General features: G+C 53.3%; 1 protein-coding gene across 7 annotated transcripts in view; it reads right to left on the bottom strand.

Moving 5' to 3' along the window:
• DCDC2C (doublecortin domain containing 2C) overlaps positions 1-16,454 on the bottom strand; it is a 110,663-nt gene extending 94,209 nt beyond the window's left edge. For all 7 annotated transcript variants that reach the window (XR_014137383.1, XR_014137382.1, XR_014137380.1 and 4 more), the window contains exons 1-2: positions 16,035-16,454; positions 5,624-5,675 (exon numbers count right to left, since the gene is read on the bottom strand). Coding sequence is in view for 3 of the 7 variants with exons in the window: in XM_081795150.1 (XP_081651276.1) it covers positions 5,624-5,675; positions 16,035-16,321 (339 nt within the window). In the remaining 4 variants the exon portion in view is untranslated. The remainder of the gene's footprint in view (positions 1-5,623; positions 5,676-16,034) is intronic.
• Positions 16,455-17,683: the final 1,229 nt, after the last annotated feature.

Here is a 17,683-nt window from a genome sequence, read left to right as displayed (position 1 = left end):
TCTGACAACAGCGGGGACTTTGGAGCCTAGCAACGACAGACATAAGAGCGACTAGGATCAACGGAGGTCTTAACTCCCTCCTGGCATTTTGCTGAGCAGTGGGGAATGCGTCACCTCGTATCATATTACTTGTACCAAGAGCAGTGGTGTTTCCCACGTAATTACTCCTCCCGAATGCCATTCAAGGTTTTGTATTTCAGATCCTATTGGATTAGTGATTTCTTTTGTTCTATTGAAAGATGCTTTATCTTCCCCAAACTAGTTGGAATTGCCAACGGCCCCTCGTACACCAGTATCTCTCCCTCACCCCCCTGATCACCATCTCAGCAAACCTCAGGCCTCTTTCTCAAACGGAGGGGGGAACAACACGCAAAGCGAGTAATCAGCCAACGAGTGTCCTTGGAGTGAGCCTGACATTCAGAGGACATCCTTCAATCCTTCCTTTCGTAAAAATAAAATAGAAACCGATGAGAACAACCACTCCTACTGGCCTGGTGTTGACCACCTACATTACCTGCAAAGCCTCAAACGATGGCAGATGAATACGAGAACTGAAAAGGAAGAAAGAAGGGTGAAACTATGAGGGTGGAGAATTAGGGAAAGTGCAAACAGAAGCTGGGAAAATAGGAACGGAAGTAGGGACACCCGGGGGGCTCAGTCGGCTGAGTGTCTGACTCTTGGTTTCGGCTCGGGCCTTGCTCTCACCGTTCGTGAGTTCGAGCCCCGCGTCGGGCTCTGTGCTGACAGCTCGGAGCCTGGAGCTGCTTCGGATTCTGTGTCTCCTTCTCTCTGCCCCTCCCCTGCTCATGCTGTCTCTGTCTCTCTCTCAAAATAAATAAACTTGGGGCGCCTGGGTGGCTCAGTCGGTTAAGAGCCTGACTTCGGCTCAGGTCACGATCTCGCGGTCCGTGGGTTCGAGCCCCGCGTCGGGCTCTGGGCTGACGGCTCGGAGCCTGGAGCCTGCTTCCCATTCTGTGTCTCCCTCTCTCTCTGCCCCTCCCCCGCTCGTGCTCTGTCTCTGTCTCAAAAATAAATAAACGTTAATAAAGAAAGAATAAACTTAAAAAGATTTTTTTAATAAAATAAATTTTAAAAAAGAACGGAAGCAGGGTGAGGGTGAGTGCTCCCGAGCACGTGTGCACTTTGTCAGTATCCGTGTGGTCAGAAGGGACTAACTCTGCCTGTATGTTGAAACTGTGCAGTTAAAAGAAATAGGGAAGCTGCTGATAAACGCTATCGGACAGAAGGGGAGGAGTTACCCCCGTCAGCCTCCACGATGAGCCTAGGGAAAGCGGGTCCACCGAGCAAAGTCGGCAGAGAGGGGGTGAAGGAAGCAGGCGAACACGCCAGCATGGCACCGGGGCTGTGGCGTGTGCCCGAGCCAGCCGCGCCCCATCGGCCTGACGCCAGGACTGGAGTCTCCATCGTTGGGCCAACGTGTTGTCCCCAGAGTGTCTCTGACAAAAATGCAAATGTGTCACATGGCGGAGAAAAGAAGGCAGCTCCCTCCTGCCACAACACAGCAGAAACCACCCATGAAGGACTGTGCCCTGGGAGGGAAAGGCGCTCGGGAGCACACAGGAGAAGGATGTCCCAAAGAGAAAGGGCAGAAAGCAAGGGTGCAGAGACAGTCACCCCAAATAGAAGCCTGTCTCCCTACACATCAGAAGACAATACAGTTCCAAGCAGAATCAAGGAGGGGCGCCCGGGTGGCTCAGTTGGTTAAGCGTCTGACTCTTGATTTTGGGTCAGGTCGTGATCTCACTGGTTCATGAGATTGAGCCCTGAGTCAGGCTCTGTGCTGACAGCGTGGAGCCTGCTTGGGATTCTCTCTCTGGCCCTCTCCCGCTCTCTCTCCCTCACTCTCTCTTTAAATAAATAAATAAACTTTTTTTAAAAAACAGAATCTAGGGGCGCCTGGGTGGCTCAGTCGGTTAAGCGGCCGACTTCAGCCCAGGTCACGATCTCGCGGTCTGTGAGTTCGAGCCCCGCGTCGGGCTCTGTGCTGACAGCTCAGAGCCTGGATCCTGTTTCAGATTCTGTGTCTCCCTCTCTCTGACCCTCCCCCGTTCATGCTTTGTCTCTCTCTGTCTCAAAAATAAATAAACATTTAAAAAAATTTAAAAAAAAAAGCAGGATCCATGAAATAGAAAACAGAACAAAGAAATGGAGAAACACAATGAAAACCAGAAGTTGGTTCTTGGAGAAGATTGATCAAATTGATAAAACCAAACAGACTTGGCAAGAAAATACAGAGGAGACACAAATGACCAGGAATGGCAGGAATGAGGGAGGTCACATCACCAGAGGCCACAGATATTAGTTGGATAAGAGAACAACTTCATGCCAGTGGACAAATTAAATGGACAATTCAAAGACACAGGCTAGCAAAGTTTACTCAAGAAATAGACAATCTGAGGAGCCCTCTATCACCTCAGGCAGTTGGATTTGTAGTTAAAAACCTTCCCACAAAGACAACTCCTGGCCCAGCTGGCTCCACTGGTAAATTCTACCAAACACTTAAGGAAGAAACAATACCAAAACCAGAGAAAAACATTGCAAGGATTTAAAAAACTACAGACCAACATCCCTCCACGAACATAGTTGCAGAAATTCCAAACAAAATTTTAGCAAATAAAATCCAACAATAAAGAAAAAGGACAAAATTTCATGAGTGAGATTTGTCCCAGGAATGCAAGGTTGAGTTAATATTTGAAAATCCATCAGGGTGCCTGGGTGGCTCAGTCGGTTAAGTGTCCGACTTTGGATCAGGTCATGATCTGACCATGAGTTTGAGCCTCACATCGGGCTCTGTGCTGACAGCTCGGAGCCTGGAGCTGCTTCGGATTCTGTGTCTCCCTCTCTCTCTGCCCCTCCCCTGCTCACAATCTGTCTCTCTCTCTCTCTCTGTGTGTCTCAAAAATAAATAAACATTAAAAATATATAAAATAAAATATAAAAGAAAAGAAAAGAATGACAAAGCAGAATGACTCAAAGATCTGCCGATAGCACTAGCTTAAATAATTATGATAGATTCACACGATAAAATTATTAAAACATGTTGCAGAAGACCATTTACTGAATGAGATAATGGTCACAAAATATAGTAAATAAAAAGCAGATTAGAAAATAGTGAGCATTGATGGATCCTAATTCTGCAGACATATATACACATATGTACGCATGTACTGTGTATGTGTGTGCTTCTGTGTATACCTACTTGCTACGTGTGTGTAAAAAAGCACCTGGAAACAGACATGACAAAGTCAGAGCGCTGACCTTTGAGGGGTATTGTGGATGACCCCCGTTCTCTTCATGGAGTTATCTGCACAGCTTCTTGGCACTTTTTCTCAATAAGGACTCCTTTCATAATCAGATTTTTTTTTTAATGAAAAAGTGTATACTCCTAAAGAGAAATTACAGAACTCTTTGGGGCGACTACAGTCCCATTGGTGTGAGGACACAGAGGTCCCCACTCCAGAGCACTTGCTATCAGGCACCTCGCCTAACATTTCTGATCAAAGCCTCCTCAGCTGGAAAGCAAGGGGGGCTGACAACATAAACCAGAAGCTGCCTTCCTGTCCTCCAGGGCTAACTGCTCGTTCTAATCACAGCGCCGAAATGCACTCAGGGTACGCGTAGACTGAACTTGAGGGGAACTTTTCAGAATCGTTGCTTACTCCCCGTGCCTGCCCCACCTGGAGATGGGAAAGCAAGTGCCTGGGTGTTAAGAATAATCATACACCATGCCCACTCTGTTTATTAAGGTGGCCCTGACATTCAGTCACTGCTGGAATTGTTTCTTTTTTTTTTTTTAACTTTATTCATTTTTGAGAGACAGAGCATGAGCGGGGAAGGGGCAAAGAGAGAGGGAGACACAGAATCGGAAGCAGGCTCCAGGCTCCGAGCTGTCAGCACAGAGCCCGATGCGGGGCTCGAACCCACGAACTGCAAGATCATGACCTGAGCCGAAGTCTGACACTCAACCGACTGAGCCAGCCAGGCGCCCCTGGAGTTGTTTCTTATTGGAGACTTGCCCGCCTGCCCTTGGCAAGTTACAGTAGAAGGTGGGGACGTACGACCTGACTCATCGCACTGCCCTGAAATGCAGACTCTGAGGAGACAGCTAAATGCTCTGCAGGCTGGTGCTGGAGCTCCAGGGGTGTCCTTTACCAGAACTCGGCTGCAGATTCAAGGGCACAGTGAAACCCTGCTTCTCTAAACTGTGGAGGAAGAGGGCCAGCACTGATCTCTTTCTGGAACATTATGCATATTTCACCATTCGGTCCTCACACAGGTTCAAGGAGGAGAAAACAAGAATACCAAAACCGGAGGTACCAGGGTGGCTCAGGACGAAGTGCCCAACTCTCGATCTCATCTCAGGTCATGATCTCACGGTTCGTGGGATCGAGCCCTGCATCAGGCTCTGCGCTGGCAACACGGAGCCTGCTTGGGATTCTCTCTCTCTCTCTCTCTCTGCCCCTCCCCTGCTCTCTCTCTCTCTCTCTCTCAAAAATAAGCATTAAAAAAAAAAGAATACCAAAAGCACCACTTAGAGAATAATCTCAAAAATCTCCTCTTTGAAATACCCAACAAAATGACAAGTCCATTTTTTAAGAAAATTTTACATATTATATTATATTATTAAATATATGATTCATATTTATACCATATAAGATATATAAGAAATATAATATTATGTATATTATATAGTAATAATATATAGTAAATATATTATTATATTTACATATTATATTATATAGCATTCTAAATCATATTATAGTCTAAATATCAGCAGGATATCTTGCTTAAAACTTAGCAATTTTTGTTGCTTATTTTAAAAGGTGGAACTCTTATTTTTTTTATTTTTTTAACATTTATTCATTTTTGAGAGATGAGAGAGACAGAGCACGAGCAGGGGAGGGGCAGAGAGAGAGGGAGATACAGAATCCGAAGCCGGCTCCAGACTCTGAGCTGTCAGCCCAGCACAGAGCTCGACACGGGGCTCGAACCCGTGAACCATGAGATCATGACCTGAGCTCAGGTCCGACGCTTAACGGACTGAGCCAGCCAAGTGCCCCAAAAGCTGGATCTCTTTTATACATATTAAATGGAGTTTTTGTTTTTGTTTTTTTTTTTTTGGCTAAGAACCAGGTGATGTGAACAGAGCGAGAGAAGTTTCCACACTACAGAGCTTTCAAATGTGTATCAAGCACAAAAATGTTGAGAACTTGGGGCAAATCTTTAAATTGAGCATTATAATTAGCTTCAACGTTATGTAAATTAAAATAGCTTTTCCTGACACCCATCTTTCCAAATCCCCCGTAACAAAAGAAAAGTGAAAAGTTTCAGTAAATAATTGCACAGTGTGTCACAGACGACTATCTTTCTAACCGTGGTCTTAGGGTATTTTTACTGACTTCCGTCACGTTAGTTACTCAGGGGCTTCGACAGGTATGACAACCCCGCACAGTGGATTCGGGTTTCCAGAGCAACGGGCCTTTAGAGGCATTCCCTACAAAATGCTAGTCTTCTAAAAGTGACATTATTCAACAGTGACATTCGGAGTTTTCCCGGATCATCCAATTTATCCCACCGTTAGTCATTAGCACCGAACACTTACTTCCTTCAACTTGCTCATCTTTCCAGGTTTCCTGGGAACTATATGAATATAACTGCAAAAGAAGAAAGAAAAACCTAATTAGAAAGTAAATAATTTAGGGGGGAAATGTGAGCCTCTTCAGAGAGGACTCCTTCTCAGCACTCGGACCTGCAAATCCACAGCAACTTGAAACTAAAGTCAAGAGTGCCACAGTCTTCCGTCGACATAGAACAGCAGTGTCACGGTGGGACATTATGGACGGTGTCCCACTGGCTGCCATCGGCATGGCCCATGGGACACTGTCACCTGAATGGCACTCTCCTATAACGTTATTAATCAAAAAGGGACCCGAGCCATCATTTATTCCACTTTCTTTTCTACCAGGTCATGGAAGGGCCCAGAAATGAGCTCATCAGAGTCCCACAGATTGGCCAGAGTCAGAGCAGAGTCCCCCCCCCCCCCTTGCAGCTCATCACCACCTGCACTGTCCCCTCCTGTCACACAGAATTACATCCCTGTCCCCATTCTGCCCAACAGTGAACACCGGAAAAAGCCACCAGAAGAGCACGGGTGAGAGTCCGGCTAATACAATTCCTGGCACTTGGGGACTTTTGGAGAGGCCTCCATATGCCTCAAAAATAGAACAGATGTTTTTTCGTGATAATAAATAACTTAATTTTGTATCTTTCAAGGTTTCTTCCTGATTAAAAAAAAATTACATTTGAGTTTGCTGCTGTTTTTGACAGTTTTACAAGATTCAGAGAAGTGTTGCCTACATTGGCAGCTGGAAGGAAAAAGGAAGTAAGAAATATTCAGTAGAGCCCAGAGTCACAAGCCAGGTGCCCACAGAGGCCAGACGGGCAGTGAGGACGCTTGCCCAGGGCAGCATCTGGGGGGAGGGGGGCGCTGCAGGGCGCAAGGACCCCTCCCGTCCAGGGTGAACACCTCCCACAGCCCCAGGGCACAGTTTCCACACGACAATGCGGACAACTAAAAACTTAGTCCTTCCGAACAGTCAAATCCTCCATTTTTTTCCAATTAAACTAAAACTCTATACTATTCCATGAACTCCCTCATTACAAAATGTCCAGCCAATTCACATCTTTGAAAACTGTGATCCAAACTAAACAAGGCAGCGCTCGCCCCCAACCCCCACCACCTCCGCCGGCCCTTCCGTGAGTTCTTCCGGTTTTAAGACCCCACATTCCGTGTTTGATTGTGAACATCAATCCCCAAACGAGACAACTTATTGCATCAGTAAATGGAAACAAAAAGCAAAAATAAATGCGGAAACACTAAGGCGTCAAAAGATCCAGCAAAGAACGTAAAATGCTGTTTGTTTCCATGCTGCATCCCAAAGGACGCACAAATAGAACAGAAAGAGGGGCTAAGAGACCCAGTGGACCGGAGTCTCCAGGCCGGGCGCTTGGAGAAGGCGTTGGTGGGGCGTGGGTTTCCCCGGGGTGGGCAGCAGGGGGCAGGCACCTGGCGTAGAGACTGGACGTTCGCGTGCAGCACCCTCCTTGCTGCTTCCAGAGAATAAAGGGAAGGAGGAAGCCGGCCACGAGAGTCAGGCCAGGCATCTGCAAGTGCCGCGTCCATAACATTCTCGCAGCACCACTCGGGATGCGACGCCACGCCGGATGTGAGCTAAGCCCATTTCAGCGGTGAGGACACCATCCCCAGCAAGCTTATTCCATGTGCGCAATGCTACTGAGATAAGGAAAGGCCAGGATGCACTTCAACCCGGTTCAACCTTCTTCTGTCCCTGAGACCACGTTCCTGCTCCTCTGTCCTGTTCCTGCCACCTGCTATCCCCAGCGTCCAAATGGGTGGCAAGGAGACACGAGGAAAGTTGGGGTGCAGGCAAACTACGATAGCGTTATCGAAAGGGCCTTTGCCTCGTACCTCAACTGCAAACTCATAAGGCAAAGAGAGACCATTCCTGGGCAATCCAAATCCTTCGGGGTCTCCCCCAAACTTGTGCACACACCCATGCACACGCACAATGCCCTGGTTTACAGTTTGTGTGTGTGTGAAGACGGCTTTCTCCTCAAAAAGAATCATGAGTTCTAAGCTTTACAGGACATCTTTAGTGTTTAGCCTATAATATTTTGTTCTATGGAAGAAAAAATCGTGTTCTTCATCTCAGATTCATTCACTCCAGAAAATGTGAGAGATGCTTGAGTAATGATTGGATTTTATATCCACCTAGATCTGATGGGGTTTGTCTCTTCAGAGTAGCGTTCTGCAGCCGTTGTTTCTAGAAGAGCCCCAGGATGGCTGATACGTCATCAGGTCTCACCGCAAAGCTCACTTGCCCGTGACACAGTCAGAAGATTATTTGCTGGAGAAAATTAATTTTAATTGCTCACTGGCTCAGTAATTACAGGATATAAACTCCAACCAGCGCCAGCCTACCAATACCAGCAGAAATCAAGCCAAAATATTTCCCAGAGCTGCATTCACCCACGTCTGGGTGCTGATTTCATGATTCCTTGAGCTAAACAGCGGTGGAGACGGTGAAGTCTAAACGTCACTCCGTGATCATCGTCACACGCAAACGGCACCCATCCACGCGGAGCCCCGAAGCCACACAGATGACGCAGACCCGAAGCCACACAGATGACGCCAGACAACCGAGGCTTTGGCCACATGACAGCCCCCGTCCGTCCTCTGCTCTCCCATCACTGGACCGGACCACGCTGCCTCCCTCCCGGAAAACAACAACAAACACTAAGATCCGGGAAGAGAAACGCCTCAACGTCTCCATATTTCAGCCACGTGTCCGAAGAATTTCAGACGCATCATGCAAGTTTCCCTACCGAAGCAGGGCTCTAACAAGGTCTCTTAGGAAACGCCTGGCCCCACAAGACAGAACAGAGAGGAGCACGCGCTGAACAAGTTCCGGGCATGTTCACCTGTGCTGCCCCTGCCCCAGCTTCCTTCCTCGTCAGCTTACAGGAAAGACACGTGATTTTCGCCAGGAAGTGTTTGGGCGGGAAAGTTAAGTGCTTTTCATTATACGTGCATTGAAAAGGACTCTAAAGTCAATTTTAGTAGGAATATCTTCTTCTCTTGTTGGAAAGCAACACTGAATAAGGATTCTAGCAAATCGGAATTCAGCACATGCAGTGTCTAAGCCTGTTTGGGCTGCGGTAGCAGAGATACCCCAGACCCAGTGGCTTAAACAACAAACATTTATTCCTCACGGTTCTGGAGGCTGGGAGGCTGGGATCAGGTACCAGTGTGAGTGGGTTCCAGTAGGGACCCTCTTCCTACTCCATAAATGGCTGCCTTCTTGCTGGGTCCTCACGTGGTGGAAAGGGTAAGGCGCTCTCTGGGGTCCCTTTCGTAAGGACATGAATCCCCTTCGTGACCGTTTCACTGCCATGACCTACTCAGCTCCCAAAGGCCCTACCTCCGAATAACCACACAGGGGATTAGGTTTCAATGTATAAATTTCAGGAAGACAAAATAATTCCATTTACGGCCCAGTTAGAGTTATCTATAACCTCATATGTAACAAACCCTGAAAAACATCATCACAAAATCAAACGTCTACAAAGGGCTATCTGTGTTCTTGTCAGCGAGTCCTCCCACACAACAGGATTATCACCGCGATAAATTCAAATCTAAAACGTCGTGGCATTAATCCAATACCTCTCGGCAATTCGGGTGTCTGTGGATTAAGATTTTCCTTCAAAAACAAGAGGAGGTTAAATTTGCATCTTTGCAATGCCGTTAAGAATTCGGATCACAGGTCAGCTTCCTCATAAAATTACACTATCTGGGCGGTCCCCCCAAACTCCCATGACTGGCTGAATTTGGGGTGTCTCTGGGCAGAGAGCACTGTCGGCACGTGGAGAAGGAGCACGGGAGCCCTCTCCGGAGAATCTCACCTTCACCTCAGCCCTCCAGGAGGTTCCTCAAACAAAATCCACGTAAAAGGAGTCACTTGCAGTCCGAAAGTAAACGAACAAGGAGGTTACTATCTCAGCTGAGAGAAACCAGCTGAAATAACAGAAAACAGAAACAGGTTTCCAAGACCAGCATCACGGACGCAGAAAGACAGTATTTCAAGAACAGCCAAGCCTGACGGTACATGCAGGACCAAGGACACTGAAGAATGACACAGATTATTGAAAAAGAACCAGACAGAAGTTTATTTATTTATCTATCTATTTATTTACTTTTAAAGTTTATTTTTATTTATTCTGAAAGAGAGATAGAGAGCAAGCAGGGGAGGGGCAGAGAGAGGAAGACAGAATCCCAAGCAGGCGCTGAGCCATCAGCACGGAGCCCAGTGTGGGGCTCGATCCCATGACCCGTGAGATCATGACCCGAACCGAAATCAAGAGTCAGACGCTTAACTGACCCAACCACCCAGGTGCCCCAGATAGAATTTTTAGGAATAAAAAAAGTAAACAATTTAAGTTGAAAACCCAGTGAACAGGTTGACAGCATTTTATACCCAGCAGAAAAATTAGCCAAAAGATCTGTGTGATCTGTGTGAGGTACCTAAGTGCAGCACAAAAGGTAAAAGGGAGAAATTGAGGACCGAGTGGAGGACTCTTGGAGGTTACCGTCAATCAGAAAGGCCAACCCACATGGACCCTGACACAGAAAACACAGAGAGCATAAGACAGAGGCATCCTCTGAAGACAAAATGGCTGATGAAAGTTACCACATCAGACTCATGAGAATTCAATCAATCTGCACTGGGACGTACCATTTAAACACAATACACTGAGGTCAAAGAAAATGAATTTTAAGCAGCCAGAAAAGATAAAATATTACTTTCAAATACACAAATAATGATAGCAGACTTCTCATCAGCAAACTCAAAGTCAGAAGACAATAGAAAACCACCTTCCGTGGCCTGAAGGACACTGCTATCCACAGGACCACAGGATCATACGTCCAATAAAAATATACATGAAGAACAAGGGCCAGAAGGCTCCCCCCCCCCGCCCCCCGGGAACCATGGGCTAAGCAACTCTGATCAACCTGTCCACTAAAAACTAATAAAATGAAAACATCTTCTTGAAACATAAGACATCTAACAGGATAACATCTGAGGAATCGCCAGGCCAAGATCCAGGAAATAAAGGGAATCCAAAGACGTGAGCTTGATCCCTGGGGCCACTTTAGCCCAGGGGTTACTGTTGACCATGGACAGAGATGTTGAACCACATCCTGGACAGGCTGTGTGGCCAACAGGCAGAAGTACATGCTCAGGACACAGCAGAGGCCGTGGCTGCTTCTGAACTACCCCTCTTTGTGAACCGGGACCCCAATGGGGTCCATCCTGTCTCCCAGCCACGTGGGTGGCCCAAAGCATCTCACATTCTGAAGCTGTATGAAGGTACTCCCGAACCTTCCCGAGCAGGTATCTGGCCGAAGCCCACAACAATCAGCTTTGGCCAAAGAGAAAATCACCCTAGACTTCAAATTATTTCTGCAAATGAGTTTTGAAAGTCACGTCCAGCACAGACAGACAAATAGGCAGACAGAGAGAGAAGACAGCATAACAGAGAACCAGCAGTAACAACATACTTTGGAGCTTCAGCCTGGCTCCCTCCTGGATCACTCCTGCTGGGAAGACCGGGCGGTAAGTCACCTATGGAGAGGCTCCCACAAGGATGAAGCTTCCTGCCTCGGCACCAGGAAGCACCCGCCCCAGTCAGGCCTTCAGATGACGGCAGCCAGCATGCTGATTGCAACCCCACGAGCGCCTCTGAGCCAGAACCACTCAGATAAGCTGCTCTTGAATCCCCGATCACAGGGACTGCGCGATAATAAAGCTGTTTTAAGCCAATAGGCTTGGAGTGATTGGTTATGCAGCAACAGATAGCTAATGCACCCTCCTAGAGAGAATCTTACCTGTACGCACCGGAAGACATGGAAAAGAATGTTTACAACAGTGTTGTTTATTTTAGCATAAAATTAAGAGCAACCCAAATTATCCATCAATAGATCGGACAAGTAAGGATGTTTTAGTCGATGCAAAGAACATGGCAGTAAAAGTGATTGCCCTACAGCTACACTACTGACGTGAATGAGTCTCACAGCACATTATCGTGTGAAAAAGCACCAACAGAAAAGTATGTACAATGTAATTGCATTTATATAAAGTACACAACCATAAAATGTTGAAAAATCTGTCCTTTGGGAATGAATTTTTGTAAAAGGATGATTATTACAAAATAGTGATTACCAGTGGAAAAAAGGCTGGAGGTGACAGGTTTTAAAATACTGGCCATGCTCTTTCTTAATCCACACTGTGGTTTACACAGAGTTTTACTTAAACTGTACACAGAATTGTATCCACTCCTGTATGAACTGTGCACAGAAGTGTATACATTCCTGTATCTACAGTACCTTTCACAGTACAAGGAATGGGGTCAGCAGCAGTGTAAATAAAGACAATATATCTCTGAAAGGCAGACACAGGAAAGAGGTCAGGAGCTCACAGAGGAGGAGAAACAACTTTCCCCACTTGCATTTTGTAAAGGAAGCCTTTTCGGAGGTCCTGAGCCTAAAACGGAATCTGTCACAGTGGTGACCCCTTTCTCTTCTTCTGTGCCGACTTGTTTCTTATGTCCCCCAAAACAGACATTGCAAAAGCTCTCACAGCCTGTGCAGCCCCCGACACTACGCCGTGGCAAGAAGAGAACAGGAGCTTGACTCTCACGTTGCAAAGACATTTGTATGATGACAGGTAGGAAGAAAGTTTAGAGAAACTGCTGAGGGGACTGGAGTACCCTCGAGAAGAAAACAGAACTGTGCTGTATCACCCTGGATGCAATAAGATCTCAGAGATTGTGACGGGAGTCAGGGGCTCCACAAAAACGAATCAAACGGACGTCTTGGGCAGACACCATCCAGTGCAACTAACAAGCTGAATATGGCCAATTTCCTGCGTGTGCCCACAGGCACATCTCCCCAGGACAATTTACGCCCCTCCCAGCCCCCGTCCCGATCTCAGCAGACACTGGGGAGGGGATTTCTTTGCTGCCCACGGACTTTCACCGAGTCTGTACACAGTGTGTGCCGGGATTCCGGAGGTCACGGGCACAACGCGTGTCCTCTGCAGGGTCACAGTCTAGCAAGAGACACCGCCAGGAGACGCATGGATTACACGGCTTAGCAAGAGCCTTCCTAGGAGAGTGAGTGAGCCTCCGGGCAGGCAGAACACCAGGCTGGGGCAAGACATGCAGGGGCTGACTGAGGGCTGGTTCCTGCCTCCCAACCTGCTTCCCCCGACTTCCTGGGCGTGGCTAACTCCCTTTATTCTTCCAGATCCTTGGGCCAAGGTGGCCTTTCCAGAGAGGCCTGCCCTCTTGGCCACAGCCGGCCCACTCCTCGTCCCCACGTCCCTTCTGACTCTAACGGAAGACGTGCTGACAGGAGGTAAACGCCAGCCCTTCCCGTGGCCAGCGGGGTAGAGCGGGCTGTGAGCACAGGTGGGCTGAAGGCACAGGTGGGCTATGGGCACAGGTGGGCTGTGGGCACAGGGGGGCTGAGGGCACAGGTGGGCTGTGGGCACAGGTGGGTTGAGGGCACAGGTGGGCTGTGGGCACAGGTGGGCTGAGGGCACAGGTGGGCTGTGGGCACAGGTGGGCTGAGGGTACAGGTGGGCTATGGGCACAGGTGGGCTGAGGGCACAGGTGGGCTGTGGGCACAGGTGGGCTGAGGGCACAGGTGGGCTGAGGGCACAGGTGGGCTGTGGGCACAGGTGGGCTGAGGGCACAGGGGGGCTGTGGGCACAGGTGGGCTGAGGGCACAGGGGGGCTGAGGGCACAGGTGGGCTGTGGGCACAGGTGGGCTGAGGGCACAGGTTGGCTGTGGGCACAGGTGGGCTGTGGGCACAGGTGGGCTGAGGGCACAGGTTGGCTGTGGGCACAGGTGGGCTGAGGGCACAGGTGGGCTGTGGGCACAGGTGGGTTGAGGGCACAGGTGGACTGTGGGCACTGGTGGGTTGAGGGCACAGGTGGGCTGAGGGCACAGGTGGGCTGAGGGCACAGGTGGGCTGTGGGCACAGGTGGGTTGAGGGCACAGGTGGACTGTGAGCACAGGTGGGCTGAGGGCACAGGTGGGCTGTGGGCACAGGGGGGCTGAGGGCACAGGTGGTCTGTGGGCACAGGGGGGCTGAGGGCACAGGTGGACTGTGAGCACAGGTGGGCTGAGGGCACAGGTGGGCTGTGGGCACAGGTGGGCTGAGGGCACAGGTGGGCTGTGGGCACAGGTGGGCTGAGGGCACAGGTGGGCTGTGGGCACAGGGGGGCTGTGGGCACAGGTGGGTTGAGGGCACAGGTGGGTTGAGGGCACAGGTGGGCTATGGGCACAGGTGGGCTGTGGGCACAGGGGGCTGAGGGCACAGGTGGGCTGTGGGCACAGGTGGGTTGAGGGCACAGGTGGGCTGAGGGCACAGGTGGGCTGTGGGCACAGGGGGGCTGAGGGCACAGGTGGGCTGAGGGCACAGGTGGGCTATGGGCACAGGTGGGCTGAGGGCACAGGTGGGCTATGGGCACAGGTGGGTTGAGGGCACAGGTGGGCTGAGGGCACAGGTGGGCTGAGGGCACAGGTGGGCTTAGTGCACAGGTGGGCTATGGGCACAGGTGGGCTGAGGGCACAGGTGGGCTTAGCGCCCAGGTGGGCTGTAGGCACAGGTGGGCTGAGGGCACATGTGGGCTGTGGGCACAGGTGGGTTGAGGGCACAGGTGGGCTGAGGGCACAGGTGGGCTGTGGGCACAGGTGGGCTGAGGGCACAGGTGGGCTTAGCGCCCAGGTGGGCCATGGGCACAGGTGGGCTGAGGGCACAGGTGGGCTGTGGGCACAGGTGGGTTGAGGGCACAGGTGGGCTGTGGGCACTGGTGGGCTGAGGGCACAGGTGGGCTGTGGGCACAGGTGGGCTGAGGGCACAGGTGGGCTGTGGGCACAGGTGGGTTGAGGGCACAGGTGGGCTGTGGGCACAGGTGGGCTGTGGGCACAGGTGGGTTGAGGGCACAGGTGGGCTGTGGGCACTGGTGGGCTGAGGGCACAGGTGGGCTGTGGGCACAGGGGGCTGAGGGCACAGGTGGGCTGTGGGCACAGGTGGGTTGAGGGCACAGGTGGGCTGAGGGCACAGGTGGGCTGTGGGCACAGGGGGGCTGAGGGCACAGGTGGGCTGAGGGCACAGGTGGGCTATGGGCACAGGTGGGCTGAGGGCACAGGTGGGCTATGGGCACAGGTGGGTTGAGGGCACAGGTGGGCTGAGGGCACAGGTGGGCTGAGGGCACAGGTGGGCTTAGTGCACAGGTGGGCTATGGGCACAGGTGGGCTGAGGGCACAGGTGGGCTTAGCGCCCAGGTGGGCTGTAGGCACAGGTGGGCTGAGGGCACATGTGGGCTGTGGGCACAGGTGGGTTGAGGGCACAGGTGGGCTGAGGGCACAGGTGGGCTGTGGGCACAGGTGGGCTGAGGGCACAGGTGGGCTTAGCGCCCAGGTGGGCCATGGGCACAGGTGGGCTGAGGGCACAGGTGGGCTGTGGGCACAGGTGGGTTGAGGGCACAGGTGGGCTGTGGGCACTGGTGGGCTGAGGGCACAGGTGGGCTGTGGGCACAGGTGGGCTGAGGGCACAGGTGGGCTGTGGGCACAGGTGGGTTGAGGGCACAGGTGGGCTGTGGGCACAGGTGGGCTGTGGGCACAGGTGGGTTGAGGGCACAGGTGGGCTGTGGGCACAGGTGGGCTGAGGGCACAGGTGGGGTGTGGGCACAGGTGGGCTGAGGGCACAGGTGGGCTGTGGGCACAGGGGGGCTGTGGGCACAGGTGGGTTGAGGGCACAGGTGGGCTGTGGGCACAGGTGGGCTTAGCGCACAGGTGGGCTGTGGGCACAGGTGGGCTGAGGGCACAGGTGGGCTGTGAGCACAGGTGGGTTGAGGGCACAGGTGGGCTGTGGGCACAGGTGGGCTGAGGGCACAGGTGGGCTGAGGGCACAGGTGGACTGTGGGCACAGGTGGGCTGAGGGCACAGGTGGGCTGTGGGCACAGGTGGGCGGAGGGCACAGGTGGGCCGTGGGCACAGGTGGGCTGAGGGCACAGGTGGGCCGTGGGCACAGGTGGGCTGAGGGCACAGGTGGGCTGTGGGCACAGGTGGGTTGAGGGCACAGGTGGGCTGTGGGCACAGGTGGGCTGTGGGCACAGGGGGGCTGTGGGCACAGGTGGGTTGAGGGCACAGGTGGGCTGTGGGCACAGGTGGGCTTAGCGCACAGGTGGGCTGAGGGCACAGGTGGGCTGTGGGCACAGGTGGGCTGTAGGCACAGATGCGCGGGGGGCACCGCCGAACTCGCCGGGTCACCGCGCGCGGATGGCGACAGGTGCACCGCGGCTGTCGGCGGGCCACCGCGCGGAGGGCAGCCAGCCGCGCAGGGAAGGGGCGCCGCACTCACTCGAGCTTCTTGAAGGGCTCACGGCCGGCCGCCACGTACTTGCCGCCCGCCTGCAGCGCCTGCAGCTCGCGCACCGGGCGCCCGCGTGTGGGCGTGAAGAGGCGCCGCACGCCGAACGGCACGTCCACCTGCTCGGTCAGCTGCTCCGGCAGCGCCTCGAAGGTGGGCACGCGGCGCCGCGGCACCACCAACCTCCGGCCCACGGAGAACGCGTCCCCGTTGCGGTACACCAGAATTGTCTTGGCCGGCGTCGTGTCCACCAGCACGTGCGACCTGCGCGTGCCCATGGCCCCGCCGTCGAAGGGCCACCGGCCACCGCCCGCTGCGCTCCAGCCGCGGGGCACCCAGGGCGTGGGCGCGGGGACCGCGGGGCGGCTCCCCGCCGGTGCTGACGCGACCCGGCGATTGTGACCTCCTGCCTGCCACCTGCTGTCGGGAGGGAAGCCGGCGGGGGGGGGGGGGGGGGGGGGGGCGGGGGGGGCAGAGGGAGGAGGGAAATGTGAGGGGGCATCCGAGAGGTGGGGGGATGGGGGGCAGGGAGTAGGAACAGTGAGGGGGCATCCGAGAAGTGGGGGGGTGGGGGTGTAGGGGGGCAGGGAGTGGGAACAGGTGAGGGGGTGTCCGAGAGGTGGGAGGGGTGGGGAGCAGGGAGTGGGAACAGGTGAGGGGGCATCCAAGAGGTGGGGGGGTGGGGGAGGCAGGGAGTGGGAACAGGTGAGGGGGCATCGGAGAGGTGGGGGGGGTGGGGGAGGCAGGGAGTGGGAACAGGTGAGGGGGCATCCGAGAGGTGGGGGGGGTGGGGAGCAGGGAGTGGGAACAGGTGAGGGGGCATCCGAGAGGCGGGGGGTGGGAGGGGTAGAGGGGCAGGGAGTGGGAACAGGTGAGGGGGCATCGGAGAGGTGGGGGGGGTGGGGGAGGCAGGGAGTGGGAACAGGTGAGGGGGCATCCGAGAGGTGGGGGGGGTGGGGAGCAGGGAGTGGGAACAGGTGAGGGGGCATCCGAGAGGCGGGGGGTGGGAGGGGTAGAGGGGCAGGGAGTGGGAACAGGTGAGGGGGCATCCGAGAGGTGGGGGGGGTGGGGGAGGCAGGGAGTGGGAACAGGTGAGGGGGCATCCGAGAGGTGGGGGGGGTGGGGAGCAGGGAGTGGGAACAGGTGAGGGGGCATCCGAGAGGCGGGGGGTGGGAGGGGTAGAGGGGCAGGGAGTGGGAACAGGTGAGGGGGCATCCGAGAGGTGGGGGGGGTGGGGGAGGCAGGGAGTGGGAACAGGTGAGGGGACATCTGGGGGGTGGGGGGGTAGGGGGGCAGGGAGTGGGTACAGGTGAGGGGACATCTGGGGGGTGGGGAGGTGGGGGGCAGGGAGTGGGAACAGGTGAGGGGGCATCCGAGAGCCTAGACAGGTGGAGATGACAGAGCTCTGGTGAGGGGAAGGAGGCAGCCTCTGTGATCTACCTCTCTGCAAAGGTGGCAAGAATGGGAGGCCGGGGACATTCACAGCGACCTTCCCACCGCACTAGCCAACCTCCTATGCAGAAGAGGTTGGGGGATGGGCCGGGAGCGGGGGCCATCAGGACCATCTTAACAATCAAAACCGTGTCCAGGAGGAATTGTGTGGACCCATTCAGGGCATGTGAGAAGCCAGATTACGAGCA

The sequence above is a fragment of the Panthera onca genome, chromosome A3 (assembly GCF_046562875.1).
Source record: "Panthera onca isolate mPanOnc1 chromosome A3, mPanOnc1 haplotype 2, whole genome shotgun sequence".
In the NCBI taxonomy this organism is placed as follows: Eukaryota; Metazoa; Chordata; class Mammalia; order Carnivora; family Felidae; genus Panthera; species Panthera onca.
This window is presented reverse-complemented; position numbering and strand designations above follow the sequence as displayed.